Consider the following 18,442-nt stretch of genomic DNA (forward strand, 5'->3'; position numbering starts at 1 on the left):
TTGATTATGCATGATTTTGTCCATGAGAAACATTAGGTGAAGGCAGAAAGCTGCAGCAAGCTGAACCAGGCTCCGTAGGAATATACAAAATGCACACACTTCACACATGTGCCAGCAGCCTCTGTTACCACATGTATTCTGTTCCATGCTGTCCACACCTGGTGCTACAACTTTCCGTCCAATTTCAGGTCACCCCTTTCTCACTGCTTCATGACAAATCACAAGCTTCCTACTTCTAGAAGCAAACTTCAGGTCTTTTTTGAGTGCTATTGTAGTATTTATGTATTTTTTAACCATTTAACACTTGTAAAACAGGTTCTTATCCTTTATTATGTGTCACTGATGAAGTTTCGAGGTGGTATGCCCCAAGCCCATTTTCCATTGTAAGCCCTGTGGTTTTTCCTGGGCAATTTTGCATAGTGTGGTGACTTTTAGGAATGAATTCATTGGTGCTGCTGGCAGAACTGAGTGTACTGCCATTATTCCCATGCAGCCAAAGAGGAAGGTGATGCTAAGAAATTTGACAAAAATATATGTATATTTTCTTTTCTTTCCTTTTCTTTTGGTGAGGAAGATTAGCCCTGAGCTAACATCAGCCACCAATCCTCCTCTTTTTGCTGAGGAAGATTGGCCCTGAGCTGACATCAGTGCCCATCTTCCTCTATTTTATATGTAGGATGCCTGCCACAGCATGGCTTGATAAGTGGTGCGTAGGTCCGTGCCCGGGATCTGACCTGGCAGACCCCAGGCCACTAAAGCAGAGCGCATGAACTTAACCACTATGCCACCAGGCCAGCCCATGACAAAAATATCTTTAATAACAAGTGGCAAAGCCAGAATTCAAACCCCAGGCTGCCTTAACCCCATGACTGTGTTCAAAACCCCTAAAGCCTTAAAACAAAAACAAAAACAAAAACTCTATCTGCACTGGTCTCTGTATCTGTAACAGGTAGAGTGCCTCTTCTGCCATCTGTCAGTCAAGCTCTGGTTCCCCAAGCCAGAGCCACTACAAGGACGTGAGAGCCCCTCAGGTGCTGGGGCTCAGCGGTGACCTGGCCCACAGGACCGCCATCCTGGTTCCCTCCTGCTTTTCATCCTGCTCCTCTCCCGGCCACTGCCTTCCAGGCTGCCTGGCACCTGACACAGCAGCTACCTCTCTGCTCCATCTTGCAATCTGGAGTTATTAGCATCAAAGAACAAAAGCAAACAGCCCTGGGGCTTGGGCCTCGGTCTCCTACAAAGGCGGATAAATGGGCTTTGTGTCAGGCATGAAGCTCACACCACCTGGCCTTTTGTGGAGAGACAACTCTTCCGGTGTTTGAAGAGCTCAGACACCAAGAGCCGGAAAGAGCCCTGGAACGCAGGAAACCCAGTCTCTTCGCAGCTAGAAGTTTGCTTTAGCTCTCCACTAAAAAAAACTGTTTCTCTATTTGTTCCTGGAGGAGAAGGAAGAACCTTGCGCTCGTTTCTCCCCAGGGGCCAGAAAGGATAGACCACTGGGGAGATATAGTCTCTGCCGTTTTTTTTCCGTCTGATGTTCTAGTCAGGTGTAATCCTCAGTGGAAAGCCTGCCCTGTTATTTGTGGGCTCGGGGCAAGAATCTCCATGGAGGCCGGGGGGCAGCCTCCCCTCTCTCCTCCTCTAGCACCACGAAGGCGCCATGCACATTTGTGTGGACACCCCGGCTTATACAAGTCCACAGCTCCTGCAAACAGCTTCCCCTCGGCTATTCCTTGACACGGGAATACTCACATTAGTGGCTGGTCTGCTTTTGGGAGAATGGACCCAGTGAAGAGCCCCATGTGGATTTGGGGCAGTTCGGGCAAGGAATTCTGAGTACTGGAGTGTACTCTACATGGGGGTGTGGCAGGTGTTGCTGGTTCTGGGTGGGAACATCCATTTGGCCCTGTGGACTCCTCAGTTCCTGGAGTGGGATATGGCTGCGGAAGGATCAGAGCAAGCCCCTTTAAAACAGATAGCCCAGGGCAGTGTCTCCAGTTGTCCAGGCCCGTGGTCACATGGCACTTGACCCCTTCTCTCTGCCCTCGGCTGTGCCTTCTTCTCACTTCTGTGAGATGCCCAATATTCTTATCCCTAGTTTGTAACTTGATGGGTCAGATGGAACCTGTCCTGGTTTGTTCTTTTATTCAGAAATATAGCTTTACTCTTATCTGATGTGCTACTCTGGGTCTGAGAGGTCTTAATGATGACAGAGCATCCTTTCTGGGTCTTAGTTTCCTTATCTGTAAAATGGGATGAATACTGTTCCTGTCTGTTAGAGTTGCCATGAGAAGTAAATAAGATGTGTATAAAGCACTTGGCACTGTGCCTCGCCCACAGATTATGCTCCATAAATGTGAACTTTATCATGATTAGTATTGCTTTGTGCCAGGGACCTACAGGCATTGTCTCGCTTTGTGCATTCAACCCTCTGATGTGTGACACCTGACACAGTAATTGGTTCAGGAGCAGACGTGTGACCTAAGCCAGACCACTGAGAGCCTTCCCAGGGAGTTTGATTAGAGTTACCAGGAATAGGGTGCTCTTTTTTCTCTAGAGCTGCCTGATTCCATCTTTATCATATGGAGACGGACCACCTGAAAATGAGGCCAATGCGGAAGAAAATAGGGTTTCCTAATATAGTCAGGGGATTACCAGAGACCAGCATCTAATCCCAGCTCTGCCGCTCTGTCCATAGGCACATGCCTTAACTTCTCTGAGCCTCAATTTTGTCATGTGTGAATGGCAGTACGAATAGTATCTATCTCAGTGAATTGTATCAATTGAGACGATCTATTCATCATTCAATACTATTGCTGAGCACCTGTCATGGGCCAGGCTCTGCTTAAACACTGGGCATATAAGCAGGGAGTGAAGCAAACACTGCTCCAGCTCTCATGAAGCTTGTGTTTTAATGGGGGATAGAAACAATAACATGGACCCATCATATAATGTCAAATAGGGATTAATGCCATGAAGAAAGGAAAAGCAGAGTAAGTGGCAGAGGGGGGTGGCTATTTCAGAGAAGCTGGTTAAGGAATGCCTTTCTGAGGAAGTGGTATTTGAGCTGCTACCTGAAGTGAGGAACAGTCTTCCCTGTGCCTGACAAAGACTGTTCAGGCAGGGGGACAGCAAATGCGCAGGCTCTAGGCACGACCTGCTCTGTTAGTGTTGGTTCCTTCTCCTGTTGTGACAGGAGCACTGAGGACTGGCCCGCATAACCTGGCACCTTGCTGTCCCATCCTCCTAGCGCTGGCATTCACACTGACCTCAGTGGATAGCAGGTCCTCGAGAAATACTCAGTGGTGGGGGGAATCCCGATGAAAACAAAGTCTGGCTAAGTCTGTGGCCACCTCTGTTAGGAATGCCACGCTCAGACCAGGGATGGGAGAGCAAACCAGGAGGGGAAGGATATGAAAGCTGCTGCTCTTCACCCACTCTCTTCAGCATCACAACCAGGGAAGAAGTAAATTAGGGCATTCCCACCTCCACTCAGTACCCCACGGACACTGATTGCGTATTCAAAACAACTTTGGCTACAAGTGCATATGCTCAGCATGGTTATTTTAAAGTTCAAAGGAAACAGTTTCCTGCAGTTTGGGGAGATCTGGATCTTCTAACTATGGGGGGAAAAGAAAGGACCCTCTACCTGCCGCTGTGCACTTCCAGAGGATAACCCAGCTGGGAGAGCCCTGCTGCCTCACCCTTCGTTTGGACTAGACCATCTCAAGAGGCAAGAGTCCAGGTTCCCCAACTTGCTGCCTCCACACCCATCTCACATCTCTGGTGGAGCTTTGGGGAGCATGGGGTGGGCTGCACATGCACAGCCAGCCTCCTGGAGGCGAGGCCCAGCCAAACCTTCCGGGACCCCACCTGGTGAACTCTGCCTTGGTTCTGACCTATTTTCTAGGAGAGAAAATAGAATATAGATTTAAATGCAGTGGCACTCTGGAAAACTACAGGCCCAGCAGTGTGAGAAAATAAAACAGCAGGAGAGAGCTGAGGAAGTGCTGGCACCGGTGAGGATGTCACCTCTCCTGGATCAATCTCATCTGGTTGTCAACTGCCCTTTCTGTGGCACTTTTTATCTATTAAAAAAACTGAGGTATACACACATATTTACATATGTATATTTCCTCTGGCCAGTCCTGGGGCCCATCGCTGCTCACACACACACAAACCCCAGGCTGGATACCAGTAGCAACCACAGACAGGGAGCTCTGGGGATGATCACCTTGGAGGTGGGGAGGCAGTGAGGCATGGAGTCAGAAACAACTTTAGCTGCATCCCTGGTCAGCCTTCCTTGCTGTGTGACCATGGGAAAGGTGGAGGGTTTCTTTGATACCCTTGTCCTCTCATATATATAGGTAATAAAATTTCCATCTGACATTGACTGAGGGTTTTCTATATGCTAGGTACTGTTCTAAGCTCCTCACAGCAACCTTAGGGATAGGAACTCCTATTATCACACCCATTTTACAGAGAAGGAAACTAAAACGCAGAAAGCTTAGGTAACTGGTACAAAGGCTACACAGCCTGTCGAGCCCGAGCCTGAATTCCCCACAATCCAGCCATGGATTCCCATGACCTGGCCTGAGTCACATCTCCACCTTTGGAGCTAAGGCGAGGGTGGGGGTCATCTCGACCAAGCCACATGGATTAAGGATGGGAAAGGGGGTTCCCCAGAAGACACCTGGGGCTTGTTACAAAAGAAGGGGAAAAGGATGCTGGACAGATGGATACTGAGACGTTCTGATCTCCACCCTCTGCTCATCCCTCTCCCTGGCCCCTCCCACCTTTGCCATTTCGTTCTGTTGGTCAGAACTGAATGCAGAGATTCAGGTCACTCACTGCCTCTTGGGACAGGGGCCGGGTGATACAATGTCTCTCTATTCCTCAAGGCGGACTTAACGCTCGGAACTGCCTCCAGGTTCTGCCACAACCAGGAACTGAGCTTGGACGCTGACCCCCTGCTAAAGGGGACTTTTCTTGGTGGCCTGCTGCCCCTATTTGGCGAGAAGAGATGCTGTATTTTTTGTGCACAGAACTAGAATTGGGCCAAATTAAGGCTTGAGCAGGGAAAACACAAGAAATAAGAATGGAATGTGTTTTGACCCCTGCTTCTGCTTACCCAGAACCCTTTCACTCCCTCTTGCCCCACTTTCCACTGAGGAGTAGGGAAGGAGGAAAGATGACCCAGGGGGAGGGGAGGGCTGGAGCAGACGTGTTCATTCACAAATAGAAGAGTTGAACCCAACACCAAAAACTCCACTGCTTAATTCCTATGGTCTCCTGGCATTTCCAGGGAGCCATCTGGTCGACATTCTTTGGTAATTCTGTCTGTGGTAATTCAAAATGATAACAATCAGCTCAGCCAACGTTTGTGCAGTGTTTGCCTTGTACTGAGTTAAGTGCTTTACAAGTATTTAATTTCATTTGATTTTCATAACTGCCATGAGGGAGGCTCTGTTATCTTCCCATTTTATAGCTGAGGAGAACGACTCTTAGAGAGAAGTTCGGTGTTTAACCTAAGGCCATTAAGCAGGCTGGGATTTGAATTCAGACCTGTCTGTCTCCAAAATTTAGGATTGTAACCACAAAGCCCAAATAGGCAATTTAGTATGGAAAGAACTTTGGGGTTCCAAGGTATCCTGTCTCCCTTGGGCCTTGGTGCCCTCAAAGAGCATGTTTCTGTGACAGTGGTGTTGACGCTCTCTCCACTGAACTCCAGTGTGTGTAAATGGTTTCATATCCTGTTTAATGAAGGGGTATTTTAACGACCACCATTCTAGGCAATCCATCAGTCACGGTTAATGGCCCTGCCTAGTTATTTATGCACCATATTTTCCCTTCCCACCTCTTCTATTTTGCCTCTTTTCTCCCTGCCTGCTGCTACTCCACCCTAAATCTAACAGCTCACCAGAAAACCTGAAATGGGCTGTGGCTGAGGAATGATTCAGAGCTCTCTAGAAGTCTCTTTGGGCAGATACAGCTTCTAGGGAATACAGGGCGTGGGCTGGAGAAATTCTCAGCTGTTGTCACAGGTATGCCCCTCCCCGCCGCTGGGACACAGCTCTGTTCAGTCAGCACCTGGGTTTTCTTGGGGCAAGAGCCCTGAGGAATGGCTGGAGCTTTACAAATCTGATTGTAGCAAATTGGAGGCACAGAGGATAACCCATGACCCCTCTTGGGGTAGCTGAGAGGCTCTCACCCCGCTCCCGCATGGCTTCAGGTGCTCACATTAGCCCGAAAATAGAATTTGGGTCTCATATGCCCTTGAGGGGCCCGAGTTTCAGTTGAATGAATGTTGAAGTGGGTGGGATTCAAGAGATGTAGGGTCTTAGGCTCTGTCTCTGAACTAGCTGTGTGAGTGTGGACAAGTCTCTCAACCTCTTTCATCTTCTATCTTAACAAAAAAGTATTAAACTAGATAATGTCTATGGATATCCCAGACCCACCATTCACTGATTCTAAGGGAGTCCCCCAGGATTGCTCGGATGGCCAGTGGGTTCCTGAAGCGGCACCCCCGTTCCTTCTCCTCAGCTGTATCATATCAGGTCAAGTCTAGGAGTTTTAACAAGGCTTTGGGCTGCTCCTGGTTAGGCTTCTCCGGCATGATTCTAGTTTACATTTGAGGGTAGGAGGAGATTGTGCTCATGAAGTTGATAGAAGTGAACTGTACTTCATTTTTTGAAAGTTCATTGGCTTAATTCAAATGCCAGCCGTCCCAGGGCTGCATGTTTATTTGTAATTGTCAAAAGTGATTTCAAATGGCAATTCCTGTCATTAATGATGGGGTGAAGAGCAAGGAGAAAAATTAAAGGGAGAGACAATCTCAATTTGTATGGCAAATGGTCTACTCACACACAATCTCATGCACACACGCTGTGGTCTGTGATGAAGAAAGGTCACTGGGAATCCTGGGGAGGGAGGGTGTTATAAATGTTTTGTGACCTTCTGTCCTTCAGTCCTTCAGTCCTACGTGGTGAATAATGCTGCAACTTGCTCTTAATTCTTACGCCTCTTTTTCTTTGTTCCTCAAGGGAGCGGTCTCTATATTATCTATTATATTCCCTCTGCTGGGAAACTCTGCTTGCCTTCATGTCCAGTGTTCTCTATCTGGAGGAGAGGAGGATTTGCTTGGGTGTTGGTATGCAGAAATCAACCAGAATATTTTAACCAATATTCTTGCAGAATTCCAGTCTGTGTGGTTCTTTGGAGCCCTATCTGATTCCAGGATGATGTCTTTCCGGACAGATATGAAACTCGCCTCTCTTGCTACATGCACAGTGAAAAGGGAGCTTGGCCCCTCGGCTTGCATGGGTGGTTTTTGGGTGAAGGTGGAACTGAGTGCTCAGAAGCTGAGCACCATTGGGGTCTTGCATGACCTTGATAGTCATGCAAGGGCACATTGCATTGTGTGTGTGTGCTGCTAACGCTCTTCTTCATTTTTCTCCCTCTTTCTCTCCTCTCCCTTCCCCTCCCTTTGAAAATGCTGCCACAGATGTCAGTCAAGGTCCAGGTGAGTCTTTGTGTTTGCACAGCTGCCGTGGAAATTTCCCCTCTGCCCAATTGTGCATGATTTGACTCTGAGGGAGACCTTTTTATAGGGACTCTAAACAGAACAGAAATCTAAGTACATTGCATTTTTGTTGATTTCAGAGTTAGAAGAAGAAATGCCTTGAATTGATGAATTTGTGTTGGTTTTGAAGAACCATTTTGAAACCAAAGGAATGTGGTTCCCATGCTTGTATAATCACTTCCTTCTGATTAATATTTCTGGGTGAATCAAAGAAGTGGAAAATGAGCATTTAAAAAATGTTTTTAAAAGATGTTCTTAAGACATGTATTCTCCAATTTAATGAACATTTTTGCCTTATCTTAATTTGACTTATCTTCTATATCTTCATGTGGTTGAAAGTTGAAGATATGACATACTTAGCATGGAAAATATGATGCGAGTGAAAGAAGGTTTCTTTCTTTTTATTCTAGGAAATGGCCTTTTCCAATGAAATTAGCAATATTATTTTTTTTTCTGGTTATGTAACTAATACATGCTCACTGTGGAAAAAAAGGAAAGAAAGGAAAAAAGAAAAAAAGAGGAATGGTTTTTGTCAATGAACAAAGGGAAGAACAGTCGTTATGATAATTATACATTTCTCTTTTAAAAATGCATACTCATCCAGAATCCTAATTGTAAGCATTGTATGTGTGTATAGTCACATATATGTGTACACACACACACCCGCACATAGACTCATAGGAGTGGATACAACCATTTATAGATAAAAAGTTCAGTGATTTAGAGTGTTTTGGAGACCATTCTAAACTGGCCAGAACTTTAAGTTAAGAAGAACAATTAACCCTACCACATGAGAAGGGTGTATTATTGCTCTTAGGTGTTTCTTTTCTCTCTCTCTCTTTTTTTTTTTGCTGAGGAAGATTAGCCCTGAGCTAGCATCCCTGCCAGTCCTCCTCTTTTTGCTGAGGAAGATTGGCCCTGAGCTAACATCCATCCCAAGCTTCCTCTACCTTATATGTGGTATGCCTGCCATAGCATGCTGGATAAGCAGTGCTAGGTCCTTGCCTGGGATCTGAAGGGCAAACCCTGGGCCACTGAAGCAGAGCACATGAACTTAACTGCCATGCCACTGGGAAGGCCCCTTCCTCTATTTTTTTGTATGTGGGATGCTGCCACAGCATGGCTGGTGAGTGGAGCAGGTCCGCACCTGGGATCCGAACCGGCAGACCTAGGCTGCCAAAGCAGAATGCATGGGACTTTAGCCACCTGGCCACGGGGCCAGGCTCAATGACATACATTTTCTTATTTAGTCCTTTTAACATTGAATTCTTAGAGCATCAATACGAGGTAGGTATTATTATATCCATTTTAATGTGAGAGAAATTTAGGGCCCAACCTGTTAGGCAGTTTGCCCAAGGTCGTAGGGCTCGTCGGGGTAGCACTGGGATTTGAACTAAGAACTTTCGGACTCCAAAGCCCCTGCGTGCTCCCTTGGAACATGCTGGGTCCCATCACTGAAAATTCTCAGTGATTGCAGTTCTTGTAAGTATTTCCTAATGGGACTATTTATGTTTGCTTAGAGGTAATGTAACATTTTCATTATTACCAGGCTTCTTTCCAAAAATGAATTTATCCTTTATTGTTTTGGAATATCTAAAATAACCAACCAGACTTAATATGGTTTCTGATCACTAATCTATATGGGATGTTACATGGTGTCAGAGAATAATAGTTATCCCTAGCTAATACTCAGGGTTTCCCTATCTCTGTTTTCTTCTGCCCATGGCAGCCCCCCACCACCTTTGAAAATAATTGGTGTTTGAACCACAGCACAGGGACAGCATTTTCTAGGAAGATGCCACTAAATTCATTCTTTCTATTTAATATTTTAGTTCACTCACTCACTCAACAAATACTTATTGAGAACCTACTATGTACCAGGCACTCTTCTAGGTTCTAGGGATAAACAGTGAGCAAAACAGAAGACAATTTCTGTCCTCACAGATCTTTTATTCTAGATAGGGGCAGACAATGAGCTAAAAAACTATATGCACATATACACATATTATATATAAAACGCTATTTTATAGCACGTGATCAGGGAAGGCCTCTCTATGAAGATGATGTTTTCCGGGATATCTCAAGGAGGTGAGGGAGTAATGCCAACACCTCAAGTTTTGTTTGTAAAAGGGCCCCTTGGCTTAATCCCTCCTTTTCTGGTTCTGGGCAGAGATGTGACCCAGGTCCCCACTTAGACTTGGCACATTCGCCCTGCATAGTGGCTCCCAGCTCAGCGAATGAGTTGGGGCTGAAATCCAGCCTGTGTTCCTCTTGCCAAGCCTGCATCCGTGGAGCTGCCTCTGACCAGGGGGCACCTTTTTCTAATTCTCAAAAGGCGCCATATTGGTCCCGGGTGAAACTGTACAGTGGGGTGAAATGCAATGGACCCATAGGCTCCGCTCCGTCTCTTCAAAGGCGTGGAGGTCAGTGGGTGACCTTTCCCTAGATGACAGCAACACACACCACCATTCCAGTTTCACGGCCATTATCTCATTTTTCTCTTAATAACCCTCTGAGGTGTTTCACCTGAGCCCCCTTTTTCTGCTGAGGAAGTTGAGGCCAGGAGGTAAAGTCATGCGTGGAGGTCACCCAGCCATGGAGTGGCTGGGCCAAGAGGGGATTCCAGCCTAATTCTACATCTTGGGCTCTTTGTTCTGCCCTTGAGGTGTCAAGAACTGATTGCCAATCCTGTCACTCCACCAACCCCTTGCTTTTTTGTGGTTTCTGAGCCTGAAGCAAATCACCTGTTCAGAACCTCCCCTCGTGGCTGTGACGTGGCAGGAGGCAGCCTGAGCTGCCGGCCCTGGCTGAGCTCAGCGGTGGCCTCCCGCCTCTCTGAGCCCCTGGCCAGGCAATCTGGAGCCAGCAGCGCTGTGGCTCCGAAGCAAGTAGCCTTTAGTGGTTCTCTGGTATTTTTTTTCCTTCCCCTCAGGAAGACAAATTGGGGATTTTATGAGCTAATGTAACTATTTACTCAGGGGCTGCTGGAAGACTATAAAGGGACGATTGATTAATTGATTAATTTTACATGTTGAAGAGATTGGTTAGAAGTAACCCTACTGAAAAATGCAGTCGGAGCTGGGGACTGGCAGGCAACACCTTTCCCAAGGCCAGGGAGATGGGCAGGGGACTCGGAGAGTGTCCTGGACACCCAGAAGAAAAGGGAGGGTGTATTTCACTGGACTGTGTGTGGGAAAATCCATAGCCCCTCCTCCTAGTCTTTGCGAAGGAGGTTCAGAATAACAAAGTAGCAACCGGCATTTGTGGTGTGCTGACCCGAGGCGGGGAGGGATGCTCAGCTCTGGTTTGACTCTTTGCATCAACCCCTCCAGGCAGGTGTTCCCATCCTCTGAGAGGTTCAGTGACTGCCCACAGTGGCCAGCTGCTAGTACAAGACCAGGACCTCAGATCTGTCTGCCTCCAAAGCTGTGATCTTTCTCTTCTAAACCCTGGCGTTTCCAAGGCAGAGCTGTGGACCAGGGGTGCGTCTTATCTGTGTCGGCATTCCCAACTCTTCATGTGGTTCATGGCACATAGTAGGACCTCAAACATATTTACTGAGCAGAGAGTGTGACCACCAGCACTAGGGGCATTGTGAGCCTGAAGGGTTCCGAGACATGTTGGAACTCAAAGGGTATGCTGTCCAAGGAAGGCAACTCCCTTACCTTACAGAGGAGGAAACTGAGGCCCAGGGAGGGGAGGGACATCTCCAAGGCCATGTCATTCACTTGTGGCCTGGAAAGGACCCCTATCAGGTGCTTATCCCATGCTTCTGGCCCATTGGGATTTGTCATTGGTCTCCCTGGGCTCCTTGTGGGGCAGGAGTGGGCCATCCCCACCCCGCCATACCATGCCATGCTCTCAACCCTCTGCCCACCTTCCTGTGTGTTCCAGAACCCTCTGTCATGGGAAAGGAAGCTTTTTGGAGGTGAGGAAGAGGGCAGGATCGAGGAAGGATCTAGGAGGCAGGAAACAGTGCCGGGGCCTGTGGCTGTGAGACCCCCTTTCTCCCCTTCCCCCGGCTTCCTCCTCCAGCCAGGAGGGGCTGTTTGTGACAGCCTCTCTCCTCAGAAGGGCTAATTTCTCAAGCTCTGCCCGCTGATTAGAGCTGGAATTTAAATGAATAACTGCGACCTTGTGGAAGTGCCCTAGATATTCAGAGGCCCGATGAGGAAATAGGCCTCTTGCTTTGGTCCGTCAGAGCCCTGGCAGACGGGGGAGGAGGGGCTCCTGTCTGCCAGGGCCCCGAGGAGGCCTGGTCTGCCGCTGCTGGAAGCAACTGACGGCCGTTTCTCGAGCCTCCCTCGCTGGCTCTTGATCTCTGCCCCTCGGGGTCTCCCCCTTCAGTGTAAGTCATCTCAGGGCTGTCCTTGGGGAAGGGACCTGCTTATTTGTCCTGAGCCCTGCCCTGTCTCCAGGCAGTTGCTCAGTCCAGCCTGAGGGACCCTGTTCTGAACCCGAAGTCAGGAGGCAGCGCCTGATGTGTCTGACTTGACTTTGTGGACACAGAGGGTTGGCCCTAGAAGCTTGCTGCTCGACGAGGTGACCCACAGAACCACAGGATCGGCCTTACCCAGCAGCTTGTTGGAAAAGCAGAATTGCAGGCCTAAACCTGGACCTGCTGAGTCAGAACCTGCATTTCATCAAGACCCCCAGGTATATGTACATTGATGTTTGAGACACACTGATCTAAAATTCCTGGTCTCTTCTGCCCTTAGGGGCCAACAGGGCTGTGTCTACTGAGGAAGGCGCAGTGTACCTTGCTGAAGCCCTATTCCTTGTCTCTTCTGCTGGGCACAGAGCGAAATAGCAGCTTTTTGGGTTGCTAGGAGTTAAGAGAGAGAACGAGATTAGGGAAGGGAAAGGAAATGAACATTCACAGTCCATGCCGGTCACTGTTCAGGCACTTTCCATATAAAAGTTCACGTACCGAGAGGCAAGGCAGCTTAAGACACAGCCGGGCTCTACAAACTGGTTTTGTACGGCCTGCGAGCTAAGAATGGTTTTTCCTTTTTTAAATAGTTGAAAGCAGTCAAAAGAAGAATAATTTGTGATGCAAAAATTTTGTGAAATTTGGATTTCAGCATTCATAAATACAGTGTTACTGGAGCACAGGCACACGCGTGAGTTTCTGTATTTTCCTTGGCTGCTTTGCAAAGGCGGAGGAGAATAGCTGTGACAGAGACTCCAGAGCCTGCAAAGCCCCAAGGATTTCCCCTCTGGCCCTTTACAGGAAAAGTATGCCACCCCCGGGTTAGAGCACAGACTCGGAGCCCTGGCTCTATCCCAGCAGGATGACCTGTTCAAGTTCCTTTCCCTTCGTGGGTTCTACTTTCCTCATCTGTAAAGTGGGGACAATAAGTACCTACCTCCTGGGGCTGCTGTGAAGATTAATGAGCTTGTGCACGTCAAGTGTTTAGCACAGCGCCTGGCACAGGATAAGCAATGTATAAATTAGCTATTATTATAAGTTGTCTCATTTGATCCTTTCCACATGCGTTTCCATTTTACAGATGAAGACACAGATTCAGAGAGGTTTAGAAACAAATGAAACGCTCTTTGGCCTATGTCTCGCTCTCCCTAACTCTTCAGAGGCACGCTCCCAGTGCTGTGCAGTAGGGCCCCTCTAAACACAGCTGCTAGTCCCTCCCTGTCACACATTCTCTCCCGTTGGTCCTGATCTTTATGCTTTCGATGAAGAGGTCCCTCACACCTGGTTCCTGGACGCGACTGCTCTCATGCAAGGCTGAGGAATCCCAGTAAAAAGGGGTAAAGGGACTGATATTTAAAGAAGACCTTTTGTGTGCCAGGTGCCTACCACTTCATGGACAAAGAACCCAGGGCCCCAAGACATTTTATCCTTCTCCAAGGTCAGAAGCAGGTACAGTAGGTATCAGGACTTAAATGTAGATCTGGGGTTTCTGCTCTGTTGTTCTGCCTCCTTCTGGCTCTGCCACTTTCCCCAAGAGCTGTGTGGCCTTGGGTAAGTCATATAACCTCTCTGAGCCTCAGGCTTCTTTTCTTTAATGTGAAGGGTTTGAATGGGATGATCTCAGGCTTCTTCCATTCTGAGGCTCTGTGATTAGGCCATCTGACTCACATACCTAGTGGGCTAGCAATCAGGAAAATGCCTTCTCCTCCGTTACCAAAGACGGACAGCCCTTAGCTCCAGCAGTGCCTATAACATATTTTGTCTTTTCCTTCATATTCTTTTGGGCAATAGTCCCACTTGCTTTTCTCCCTTATTTATTAGGAAAAACACCTGACATTTATTGAGTTTGTATTTTGAGCCAAGCACTGAAATACTAAGTTATTACATGCATCATTTAATTCTTTTGACATCCCAGGAGGTAGATTCTGTTATTAGACCCATTTCACCCGTGATCAAACTGAGGCTCAGAGATGATAACTCAATAAAAAGTGGTGGAGCAGGATGCAAACCCTGGTATGTCTGGCCCCGGAGATGGCTCAGGGGGAGTCCCACCAGAATGTGCATCCCACAAAGGTACACTCCCATTCACTACCGCATCCTCTGGGCATAGAACACTGCCAATAGGTTGTAGGCACAGAATAAATACTTGCTGAATGAATAAATAGTGCTTAGGACTCAGCTCTTAGTTTTACCCCAAACCCCTCTGAAGGAAAGTCTGCTTGGTATTGTGGTTCACCCTGAGACAGAAGGTAATGGAACCAGTCTTTATTGGGTGCCCATCTTGGGCTCAGCTCAGGGCAGGATGCAGGTTCCAGGGAAATCCACCACTGCTGTGTGTCAGTGGACTGGAACGGGGCCCTCAGCTGGGCTAACAGTGCTCAGCTTCCAGCCAATTGCTTGTTTGGGGCCTGGAAGACCCCCTTGGCTCCCATAGCTGTTCTTCATGAGTACGTGTGAGTTAGAAGCTACTTCCCAGCCTGCCTCTAGCTTTGGCTAACTCAAGGAAGCAGATCACTGAGCCTTGGTGCCTTTTTCTAGAGCCTTTTAAAATTGCCTGCTTTACTGTCTTGGTGAGGCAGACTGACTGGGATGCGGTTATGGCCCCAGTTTGTTTCTCAGTTCTGGAGGGCAAGGTCAGAATTAGGTTGGGAAAATCATTAGTGAGATCCTGCAGGCTCAGTGGGACAGTACCACCCCCTACCCCTGAGCCCACCAAATCTGTGGGGTGTATATTTATTGCTCCAGAGATGAGGGGGCACTGGTGGCATTTAGGAGGAAGGGGCAACAAATGCTAAGTGTGCTGTAATGTGCGAGAGAGTCGCATTCAAAGATGTGTGCTGCTCCAAACGCCATTGGTGAGACCAAAGAGAAAGTATCCTACACCAATTCCTTCCTTGTACAGGAGGGGAAACTGAGGCCATAGAATGTCCAGGTAACTCAACAACGTCATGCAGCTTGTTTATGGCATTCAGAGACCCTCCCAGTGCGTAGACCTGCCTGGGGAGGTCTGGAAAGGACCTGGGCTAACCTAGTCAGTTTTCAGGGCTAGGCCTCATGAGGAGTAAGGAGATGGAAGGCAGCCGAGAGTTGAGGACAGTGGGTCCCCTTGTTGGGCAGCTGAGCTGACGGTGAGGGAGGCATCTCAGGATGCCTGGGCAGGCAGTATGCTAGTGCTGCCAGCTTACTGGAGAAAAGGAGTTGGCAAGAGATAGGGGTAGGGCAGAGAGAGGGCCTAGATACGCCAGTCTCCTGAATAATGACAGCAATGACTGCAAGCTTTCGAGCCCTTCCTGTGTGCCATGAACTGTGCTGAGTGCTTTCCATGTGTGGTTGCTCACGATTGTCGTAGTGATTCCAAGGAGATACTTTAGAAATGGGAGGGGGCTATTTTACAGGAAAGAGGCGCAGGAAATTTAACTTGCGCAAAATCCCACAGTTAGTAGGAGGTAAAACTGGATTTAAATCCAGGTTTTGGATCATTTAGAGCTGTGGTTTGCAAACCCAAACTCGGGTAAGCATCAAAATCACCTGGAGAGCTAATGAATGAGATCCAGGCTCATTAAATTAAGACATGTCCTCCAGGTGATACTGATGTGGCCAAAGTTTGAGAACCACTGTTTTAAAGGAGAGCAATCTGAAAGGTGAAGGGACTTGAAAGCTACAGCATTAACCACTACTTTATACCCTACATACTTTAAGGAAGGGTGGGAGGTTGGGATGAATGATCCCCCCTTGTCTGGGCTCCCTGACACCTTACATCATGGGGCTGGTAGAGCCATCATCGTCATAAACTACGCAGGTTTCCACTGCTATCCAAAAGTAGAGCATTTCTACAAAATGTTTCCTAAGCCGAAATGGCCATAAAGTGAAGAAGCAATTACCATTAATTTATATGGGAAAAAATTTTGAGCATTCCCAGACCCAAAGAATAATCTACCAAAATAATCAAGATAAAGCACAGATGCTCACAGACATAGTTCAAAGCTATGGCAGCTTGATGCTGAGTGTAGTTCCTGGGGAAGGAGCTTGGTGGCGCCACTTTCACTGCTGGGGGTGTGGGCTGCCTCTGTAACAGCTTACTGCAAAACAGGCACTGAACGCTATTTTTGTTTCTCACGTTTTTTCATAAAAGCGAAAATCATCTTCTAATTTCTTTTGGTTAGTGAAAAACAGGTACCAAGGCAGGTCTTTTATAAAAGTGAAGTGGCGTAAAGTGAACTTTCAGATAGCAGGGGAAACCTGTGGTCAGCTGTGTATTGTCCACCACGTGACCCTCATCGGCCACCCACCATGGGCTCTTGAAGGACAAGGAGTGTCTTCTTTTTTGAGAACACAGACTTACCCATGCCTGCATCCCCACTGCATGCCATATTGTAGGTGCTCATAAAACTTTGTTGTTAGAATCAGCATTTCAGAGATGGAAAGGACCTAAAAGGTTGTCAAGCCTCTCTGTGCAGCTAATTTTTGAATCTGGTCTATAAGGGTTTATTTAGACGTCACTTGAACCCCCACAGTGATAGGCGACATTCTAACAGCACTGAATGTCCACAAGCTCTTCCTTATCCTGAGTCACTACAAGCTTTCACCACCTGTATTGCTTCCAGCCCTTGGAGACACACAGAATAGATCTAATGACACTGCCAGTGTTTGAAGGCAGAGCTTTCGTCTTGAAGGATTTTCTTTTCTAAAGGCTAAAACATTTCTAGTTTCCTTGGGCATTCTCATTCAAGGGTTTTAAGTTCTTTTATCCAGGTCATTGTTTTCTGAAAAAAGACATTTTTTTGCATCCTTTCCAAAGAAGGATGCCCACACCACATACAGTATTATAGACGTGTCCCAACCAGTTCATTATGGAGTGGTCCCATTGCTCCTCTTTTTCTGGACTCCCTACATCTATTAATGGTGGCACCAAATACCTTAACTTTTTTTTTTTAAGTAACTATAGTATTAAGTTAAAGTCACTGAAAATCTTTACTATTTTGTGTGCACTGCTGCTAAGCCATTTCTCTCCCCTTCTTGCGCTGTGTAATGGGTTGACTTAGACTTGGAGCCATTCTTTGATTTTGTTCCATTGAGTCATGGATTTTTTAAATCCAGTACACTGCAATCTAGTAAGGTACGGTTCTTTCATCTAGCACATCAGCTGTCCCTTCCAGCTTTGTGTCACTCAAGAATGAAGAGCTATTTTAGAGTAGTTCATGACAGTTGGAGAGCAAAGGTTTCCTCTTCTTCAGGAAGTGTCTTCTCTGAAAGCCGTAATTGCTGATCCTTTAACCCTTATAGTGACAAGCATGACTGCCTTAATCTCTCATCCTTCCACAGTATTCATGCAGGAGGAAACCCCATCCCTCCTTTCCTTCTACAGAGGTGGAACAAACTGGGAAGGTGCTGCAGACATTCTTCTCTCTTCCCTGTGGTTATGCCATTCAGAAGCTGTTGGTGATTCACGGTGACACATTGGAAGAAATCCCTCCTGATCAATCCAGCCACCAGGCTGTAGGAGCAAAGTTGGTCTAGAGGCAAAAGTGAGTGGGCTAGTACAGTTACATCCTACAAAAGGCTTTGTGGTGGAGGATGGAACATGGTGACCCAGATTCCGACATCTAACAAGTTAGCTATTCCTTTCAGCTTTAGTTCATCACAACATCCAGACAGTATGCCATGGATGTTCTCAGCCGAGTCATTGATCAAAATGCTGAGCATCCCTGGGCTCTGCTGTGAGCCGGTGGTGAACCCCTGGTAGAAAAAGGAAACTAAAGTCTGTAGTGAAGGTCAGGGAACTGCCCAGGGAACGGCTGGTCTGAGGCACAATTGTGGGAGCAGGTGGAGGTTTTCTTCAGACCCCACCTCTGCCTATAAGAATTCTGCTCCCCTCTCCCACCCCATCCCCTGTGTGCTCCCTCCTGCCCACAGTGGCAGACTTCCTCAACCTGCGACTGCACGTCTCTGTCCTTCCTTTCCTCCCGTGTCCCTGTGCCACCCTGTCGTTGAAGAAAGATCCTTACTTGGCTTCCTGATGATCTCATGCACAGGACAGTATCAATGACTGAGTATCCTGAGTGTGTCTTTCATTCAGACTTGCATTTTAATGAGGGAAGTGGCTTAATAATCCCAAGAATTGGCCTCGGATAGGAAAATCTTCATGTTTTAGTAGAATCTGGGGATGGGGATTGAGGGAAGGGAGAAGTTGGCCATTTAAAAGAGCTCCCCCACTTCTCCTTATATGCTGCTGGACCAGGGTCATACATGAAGTTGAATGAATGTCTAGGCACTATTTTCTGCCCCTGAATTCTCTAAGATATGTCTTCTCCCTTCTCTTCCAGCACCGAGTTAGACAGGGTAGCTAGTGTCGTGGTTACCATCCCAGCCTGGATAGTCCATCTGCTGGCTTAGAACCCTCACTTCACTCCTTACTAAGTAGTTCGATT

The 18,442-nt window shown here is 47.4% G+C and overlaps 1 protein-coding gene across 31 annotated transcripts in view; it reads left to right on the forward strand.

The window, feature by feature from the left end:
* The window catches only part of NRXN3 (neurexin 3), a 1,503,251-nt gene that overhangs the window by 87,272 nt on the left and 1,397,537 nt on the right, over positions 1–18,442 (forward strand). For 23 of the 31 annotated variants that reach the window (XR_011533070.1, XR_011533071.1, XR_011533074.1 and 20 more), the window contains exon 3: positions 7,505–7,522. The exons of the other annotated variants lie outside the window; for them this stretch is intronic. Coding sequence is in view for 18 of the 23 variants with exons in the window: in XM_070594342.1 (XP_070450443.1) it covers positions 7,505–7,522 (18 nt within the window). In the remaining 5 variants the exon portion in view is untranslated. The remainder of the gene's footprint in view (positions 1–7,504; positions 7,523–18,442) is intronic. 31 annotated transcript variants of the gene reach the window in all.

This window comes from Equus przewalskii, chromosome 25 (genome assembly GCF_037783145.1).
Source record: "Equus przewalskii isolate Varuska chromosome 25, EquPr2, whole genome shotgun sequence".
NCBI lineage: Eukaryota > Metazoa > Chordata > Mammalia > Perissodactyla > Equidae > Equus > Equus przewalskii.